General features: G+C 45.7%; 2 protein-coding genes across 2 annotated transcripts in view; both read right to left on the reverse strand.

Annotated features, from left to right (window-relative positions):
- Positions 1-7,506, reverse strand: part of ERGIC3 (ERGIC and golgi 3) — an 18,703-nt gene extending 11,197 nt beyond the window's left edge. Inside the window, exons 1-2 of the mRNA XM_019655336.1 lie at positions 7,313-7,506; positions 7,118-7,175 (exon numbers count right to left, since the gene is read on the reverse strand). Of these exons, the coding sequence (XP_019510881.1) occupies positions 7,118-7,175; positions 7,313-7,369 (115 nt within the window). The 5' untranslated portion in view covers positions 7,370-7,506. The remainder of the gene's footprint in view (positions 1-7,117; positions 7,176-7,312) is intronic.
- On the reverse strand, positions 2,476-3,312 carry LOC109389626 (endoplasmic reticulum-Golgi intermediate compartment protein 3-like). Its single transcript, XM_019655337.1, has 3 exons — positions 3,137-3,312; positions 2,929-3,016; positions 2,476-2,708 (listed from the first exon to the last, which is right to left on the reverse strand). The coding sequence occupies exons 1-3, from the start codon at positions 3,182-3,184 to the stop codon at positions 2,491-2,493; spliced, it is 354 nt and encodes a 117-aa protein (XP_019510882.1). The 5' UTR covers positions 3,185-3,312; the 3' UTR covers positions 2,476-2,490.
- Positions 7,507-7,997: the final 491 nt, after the last annotated feature.

The following is a 7,997-nucleotide window of genomic DNA, read 5'->3' on the forward strand; positions in this document are numbered from 1 at the left end:
GTTATATTTCAACGAAGATGGGAAATAAATTCCATGGCCCACCGTTGTTCATTATTCTCTTGCACAGAACCACAACTCATTAGGTCCCCTCTCTCTTCACTGTACAAGCCTAGTAAAACCCAAACCCTAGTTAAATTCAGCTCCATGGCTGCTTCTTGCCTGTGCCTCCCTTAACGGCTGCCTGGCCATCCTACTTCATTTCACTAATCAGTTCGCTCTCCCATTCTCTGAGAGGACCAATTTATATCTTTTCCTCTCTCCTTAGCCTTCCAAAATCCCTTCCTCTTTCTTCACTCTTAGCTAATGACCTGGCTTTCAATTTCCACTAAGAAAAGAGAAGCATCAGAACCTCACTTAATCTCAACAAGAAACCCACCCCCACTTCCTCACTCTCCTCCAGCCCCCACCCCACTTCTCTGCTTTCTCTTACAGCAAAACTCCTGAAAGGGTCATCTATACTTGATTGTCTCCACTTCCTTTGCTGCTCTTGGATTGGATTTTCGTTCCCAACAGTATCAAAACTATTCCTTTCCAAAGTCTCCAGTGACGTCAGTGTTGCCAATTGCAATGGTCAATTCTCACTCATTTTACTGGACTATCAGTAGCTTTTGACACAGTTGCTGACTCTCTCACCTTGAAACTCTTCCTCTACTTGGCTTCTGGTACATCTCTTGGTTCTCTTCTACCTTAATGGCTAAGCCCTCCCAATCGTCCTTCCTAGGTCCTCATTTCCTGACTTCTAAATACTAGAGGGGCTCAGGGTACCATCCCTAGACCCTCCTCTACCTACATTCACTCCCTAGGTTTGATCATTTAGTCCAATGGCTTTAAATACCATCTACCTGCTGATAACAGCCATTTATTTCTCCAGCCCTCCTCTAAAGTCTAGACTAGTACATTGAATTGCCTCTTTGCTATCACTAAGGCATAAAATGGGCGTGCCAAATTTAACATGCCGCAGGGGTGACCGGTTAGCTCAGTTGGTTAGAGCGTGGTGCTTGATAACACCAAGGTTGATGGTTCAATCAACCATGGGTCACTGTGAGCTGCACCCTCCTTAAAAGAGTCAACTATGCCACTGTAGCATGAAAGCAATGTGTAACCAATGACCATGGCTGTTCCCCAATTAAAAAAAAATTTAACATGCCTCAAACCTGAAACTCCCCCCGAATCCTGATCCTCCCCTGTGGGACCACTCTCCACGATGTTCCCAATGATGCCCATCTCCTGGTAGTCACATCCTTATGCATTCCCGTTCCACAATGCATAGGGCTGACCTGTGTAACCATTAGTATATTGCAGAAACGATGGTGTGCAACTTCTGAGGCTAGTTCATAAAAGAAGTTGTGGTTTCCACCTCTCTCCTGGATCACTTGCACAGGGGGAAGCCAGCTACTATGTTGTGAGGACACTCAAGCAGCCCTACTGAAATAAGAGGCTCATATGGTGAAGGCACTGAGACAGGCATCTTGCCAACAGCCATATCTATGAGCCCTTTTAGATGCAGATTCTCCAGCCCAGGTCAAGCCTTCAGATGGCTACAGCCCCAGCCAACAGCTTGACTGCAATCTCGTAAGACCCTAAGCCAGAACCACCCAAGCAAGTCACTCTTAAATTTCTGACCTACAGAACTGAAAACCAAATGTTTGTTGTATTAAGCCACAACTTCTGGGGCAATTTGCTACACAGTGCTGAATACATAATATTTCCCCACCTCTGCCCCCCAAAATCCTGTTCCTCCTCTCTGGTCATTCCTATCTCAAGTCATTCATTTGCTCAGGTCAAGCCTTGGAATTAAAGTCTTGACCCTGCTCTCTTACACCACATCCAACCCTATAGCAAATTCTATTGGTTTTACTGGTGTTCAACATTTAAATGAATGATAAAGCTCACCAACACAGCAATCCCTAAGATATGAAAAATCGTAGCTTTGAAGAGGGTTTAGAATAGTGGGAAACTGAGTTAACAGAGGCATTGGGAGGCTGCCTAGAGAGAGGAAAAGAAGCTAAAAGTAAACAGCCACTCTACTCTGTACTAGATATTGTACAAATATTAGTTCATTTGCTCCTACAATGCCATGTGGTGGGTACTATTGTTTATCACCCCTTTACAGCTGAGGTCACAGACTGCAAGAGACGAAGCTACATCTGAACTCAGGTAATCTAACTTGAGAATGTAAACTCTGCAGCCACCCTGCATTCCAAAAGGGAAGAGTATTAAGGGCTGAATTCGGCCAGTGGGATGGGAAAGCAAACACCCAGAGAAGCTTGGGTCCGTCTAGAGCAGTTCTGCCAAGGCAACAACACATAGGACCCATCCTCAAACTTATTACTCAAACCATGATAGGCAAGGATTGGGGACCTCTGAGAATGAGAGCCAGGTAGAGTGCTCTACTCAATACACAGAGGTTAGAAGCTGAATTTCAGCCTACTCTGATTAATCGCTCAGGGACCCTAAGCAAGCCCCTTGAATTCTCTGGATCTTAGCTCTTCACTGGTCACTGGGCCAGCCACAGTGTACCTGCCAGAAGGTAGGGCTTGGGCATGTCCGGCTCTGGGATCTGAGATCTGGCCCCCTCCCCCAATTACCATGACGCTCAGCCTCTGAGCTCACGGGGATGCCATCCTTATCTAGCCTTTGCTTGAACAGGTTGTGTTCCACATCCAGCTGCTGTTCCCCAGCCACATCCATGGCATCGATGCTCAGATCTGAAAGCAGGAAGTCAGGGTAAGGTACTGGGATTCTAGAGGCAAAGGAATCTGGGTTTTGGAGGATAAGGGGATGCTGGGCATGTCTTGGGGCAGTAGCGGGTTGGGGGGAGGAGGTTGTCCTGGGGTCCAGTCCAGAACCTAAGGCTGGAGGTGTGACTCTGGAAGCCCACCTGAGAATCCTGGGACTTGCAACGCCCACTTATGGTGAGGTACTCACAGGCACAAGGCATGTGCGGAAAGAATACATCGATGTTGATCTTCAGTTTATCTCCCCGTGACTTGTCCACGTAGAGTTCAGGATGCACCTGGGGCAGCACTACCTCAGTAAGATTTGGCCCCATGCCTCTTTTTCTCCCACTCCCATCCCTAAAGATCCTTTTCTTAGAAAGTAAAGCCCCACGTACTTACTAGGCCCCACCACTTACCTCTGTAGTTAGGTAATACTGCAGCTCAGACAGGAACAGTAGCAGCATGAGAAGGCCACTGACAATGGTCACTGCAGGGCAGGGAGCGAGGGTCAGAATGGCCTCTGTTCAGCTCTCTTGGCCCCTGGCAGGCCAGACAGATCTAGGAGCCCCTGCCAAGCTCCAGGGCACCCCTCTCCCCGAGACCCGGGCCCGGCCGCNACTAAGCACTTCTACACATATATTATTTCTTTTAATAATGGTAATAGTCATAAAATAACAGTACATTCTAAAGGTCAGCTGGGTGCAGGTTGCTGTATACATTACGTGCATCATCTAATTTCATCCCCACAATGACTCTACGGAGGTGAGGTTATTATCCTCCTCATACGTGAGAATATGTCGAGGCTCAGAGAGGAGAAGTGACTGTGCAATGCAACACAGTAAGTGGCAGATTTCAGCTCTAATTCCAAAGTGTATGCCCTTAACCACTTCGCTATGGTGCTTCTCAGACCTCTCTCTGCACTGGCTCCCTGCCTCTCTAACTACCCAATCACAATTGGTGATTTCTGTATTCAATACCTTGACCTTCTGTCCTCCAATACATGTCAGTTTGTCATCTCACCTCAGCCACCCACTTCCATGCTCATACCTAGACTCTGTCATAACCAATTACTGCAAACTTGCCAAAATTCAATTTCAAGTATCCCAGTCTTCAACTACTTATCCTTATTCTTCCAGTTCACTATCTCTGGGATGCAGAATATACCAGTTCTTTGATACCACTGACACTATCATTCCTTCATGTCCTCATTTCCCTACTTCAATTCCACGGTCCAAATAGGGAAAGGACAGTCTCTTCAATAAATGGTGCTCGGAAACTGGATAGTCACATGCCAAAGAATGAAACAGGACCCCTGTCCTACACCATTCACAAAAAATGGATTAACAACTTAAATGTAAGAGACTTGATATCATAAAAGTCCTGGAAGAAAACAGGGAAAAAGCTCCTTGACATTGGTCTTGGCAATGATTTTTGGGATATGACACCAAAAACAAAAGCATAGACAACAAAAGCAAAAATACACAAGTGGGACTACATCAAAATAAAGTTTCTGCACAGCAAAAAAAAATTAACAAAATGAAAAGGTAACCTGCAGAATGAGAGAAAATATTTACAAATGATGTATCTGATAAGGGGTTAATCTTCAAAATATATAAGAAACTCATATAACTCAATAGCAAAACCCCAAATAATCCAATTAAAAATGGGTAAAGGATCTGAATAGACATTTTTAAAAAGAAGCATACAGATGGCCAATAGGTACATGAAAAAGTGCTTAACATGATTTATCAGCAGGGAAATGCAAATCAAAACCACAAGATACCACCTCACACCTGTTAGAATTGCTATCAATAAACAAACAAAAAATAACAAGTATGGATGAGGAGGTGGAAAAAAGGGAACGTTGTGCACTGCTAGTGGGAATATAAATCGGTACAGCTATTATGGAAAACAGTATGGAAGTTCCTCAAAAATTAAAAATAGAACTACCATATGCTCCAGCAATCCCATTTCTGAGTACATATCCAAAAAATTAAATCAGTATTTCAAAGAGATATCTGCAGTGTCATGTTCTTTGCAGCATTATCAGAAGAACCAAGACATGGAAACAACCTGTCTGTCAACAGATGAATGGGTAAAGGAAACCTGGTATATACGAGGTCTGACAATTAAGTTTGTGAACTTGTTGCAATTATGTTGCTAACCTTTTTTGATATCAGAGGGATTATTCATTACGAATTTGTACCAACTGGACAAACAGTTAACCAAGTTTACTTTACTATTGGGAAGTGCTGGAAAGGCTGCGTGAAAAAGTTAGACGACCTGAACTTTTCGCCAACAACTCATGGCTCTTGCATCACAATGGACCAGTTCACAGGGCATTGTCTGTGAGTGAGCCTTTAGCCAGTAAAGAAATAACTGTATTGGAACACCCTCCCTACTCACCTGATCTGGCCCCCAGTGACTTCTTTCTTTACCCGAAGATAAAGGAAATATTGGAAGGAAGACATTTTGATGACATTCAGGACATGAAGGGTAATATGATGACAGCTCTGATGGCCATTCCAGAAAAAGAATTCCAAAATTGCTTTGAAGGATGGACTAAGTGCTGGCATCAGTGCATAGCTTCACTTTGAAGGTGACCATAGTGATATTCAGCAATGAGGTATGTAGCACTTTTTCTAGGATGAGTTCGTGAACTTAATTGTCAGACCTTGTATAAATGGAACACTATTCAGCCATTAAAAAGCAGAAAATTCTGCTATCTGCAACAACATGGATAAACCGTGAGGACATTATGCTAAGTGAAGTAAGTCAGAGAAAGACAAATACTGTATGATCTCACTTATGTGTAGCTTCCAAAAAAGCCAAACTCACAGAGAGTAGACTGGTGGTTGCCAAGGGCTGGGGGGTGGGGGAAAGGAGGGATGTTGGTCAAAGCGTACAAGCTTTCAGTTACAAGATGAGTGAGTTCTGGGGATCTAATGGTGACTATAGCTAACAATACTGTATTGCATATTTGTATCAAAAGTTGCAAAGAGAGATCTTAAAAGTTCTCATCAGGGCCGGCCGAGTGGCGCGCTGGTTAAGAGCTGGCTTGGGACGCCAGAGGGCCCCGGTTCGGATCCCACATATGAGGNCTCCTCTCAGTTCTCCTTTCAAAATACATGCAGTCACTCTCACCACCTCCACCACCACTCTGGCCCAGCCACGCCACCTCGTGCCTGGACTGATCACTGCAGCCCTAACTGTCCTTCCCCTTATGGTCTTCTCTACAGGGCAGAGAGCTGCCTACCTTTTTAAAGTTAAGTCAGATCATGGACCATTTCTTCAGAGTCCTGTAAGGGCAGGCTTCCCGTCTCACACAGAGAAAAGCCCAAGGCCCTCCAATGCCCCTCCAAGCCCTGTATGACATGGCCCCATTATGTCTCGTACCTTCTTTCTAACTACGCTGGTCTGCTCCAGCCACTCTCCCTTTTTTCCTGTACCTTCAACTCCCCAAAGCACATTCTTGCCTTAGGGATTTGCACTTGCTATTCTCCCTGCTTGAAACACGCCCCCCCACCCCTTCCCCAGTTATCCATAGGGCAGCTCCTTCACTTTCTTCAGGGCTTTACTTAAAACAGCCCGTCAAAAAGTGTTTCCCTGACTAACTATATAAAATAGTAGAGACGTGTCATCTCACCCAACCCCCTTACCTCCATCTCTCCTGCCTTTTTTGGGTTCATATTACTTAATAGCATCTGATATACCACTATCTTACATACTTATTATCTGTTTCTTTACTAGAATGTTCTGAGAGCAGGGACTTGGTTTTGTTCACTGCTGTATCCTTAGCATCTAGACTAGAACGTGGCACCTAGGTGGTGATTACTGAATATCTGGTGAATGCATGAAAGAATACATGAATGAGCATTAATCTCATTTATTCATCCCTATGAGCGACCCTGTGAGGTAGGCTCCATTTTACTAAGAAGAAACTGAGTAGGGCTCCCTACTTCCGGACTATGCTTGGGAACGGCAGAACCTCCATTCCAACCCAGCTCTGCTTCTCCCAAAGCCTCACGCGCAGGTCCTCAGAGACTGGGGTCTACCTTTTAAACGAATGCCCAGCACAAGCCAGGCTCTACGCTATCATCTTTCACCTGTAGGAACGCCCTAGGAGATAAGTACTATCATCACCATTTTATAAAGTAGGAAACTTTGAAGCTCAAAAACATTAAGAAACTGTCTCGAAGTTTCACACAGCCAGGAAGGTCTGACACTGAAATGTGAACCCAGGCGTGTGGCTCCTCAGCTCTTAACTGTTGTACCAAACTGCTGCCCTGAGATGAGGGTCTGCTCTGGGCCAGAGACCAAAGAACAGGCAGGTGAGGGGGCGCTCAAACTCGCCAAGGTGTCCAGGGCCTAAGCCTCCCGGCTGATGTATCACTCACCGTGCACATGGGACTGCTGGAAGCTCTTCCCGGGGGCAAAGTGGAAGTTTCCGGCCACCTGTAGGGGATATTCCCTCTCATTCTCCATTTCTTCCCTTCCCTTCATTTGACAGCCCGAGCGGACCGTCGAGTCACAGTGGAGCAGGGCCAACCCACAGCCCAGCTGGCCCTGCCCGGCCTCAGTCCCTCAGGTACCTTGTTGACTTCCAAGAAGCCATAAACCTGGCAGCCCTCATTCTTCTGCTCCTGCATCTTCTGGCTGAAGCCCTCTCGCCGGCACTGCTCAATAGTGTCTGGGTTCTTGAAGGCCCAGCCTCGACGGCGATATGCCTCCCGCACATCCTCACAGGTGTTACAGCACCTGTAGGAGAGGGGGAGGGAGTGGGAGTGTCAAAGAGACGAAAACAGGGCTGGTGCCTTGGGAAGTAAAGCCTGAGCAGTTCTGCCCACTAATGAAGCCTCCGCCAGCCTCAACCCCGACCACCAAATGTTCTCAAAGTGTGTCTCCTCAGTGGCAGCAGAACTGTTAAAAATACATATTCCGAGCAGCTGGTTAAGAGCGCAGTGCTCATATCACCAAGGTTGCCGGTTCGATTCCCACATGGGCCACTGAGATGTGCCCTCCACAACTAAACTGAAACAACTACTTGACTTGAAGCTGACGGGTCCTGGAAAAACACTGTTCTCAAATTAAAAAAAAACAGAAAAAAACATTCCCATTCTGTTTGGGGTGATGAAAAGTTTTGGAACAGACAGTGGTAGATTTTATGTCTTATATTTTACCACAATAAAAAATATTTTAAAATACATATTCCCAGGACCCACCCCAGACCTGCTGAATTGGCGTCTCAAGGATCAGGTCCCGGGAAACGTAACACAG

The sequence above is a fragment of the Hipposideros armiger genome, unplaced genomic scaffold (genome assembly GCF_001890085.2).
Source record: "Hipposideros armiger isolate ML-2016 unplaced genomic scaffold, ASM189008v1 scaffold_238, whole genome shotgun sequence".
NCBI classification, from domain to species: domain Eukaryota; kingdom Metazoa; phylum Chordata; class Mammalia; order Chiroptera; family Hipposideridae; genus Hipposideros; species Hipposideros armiger.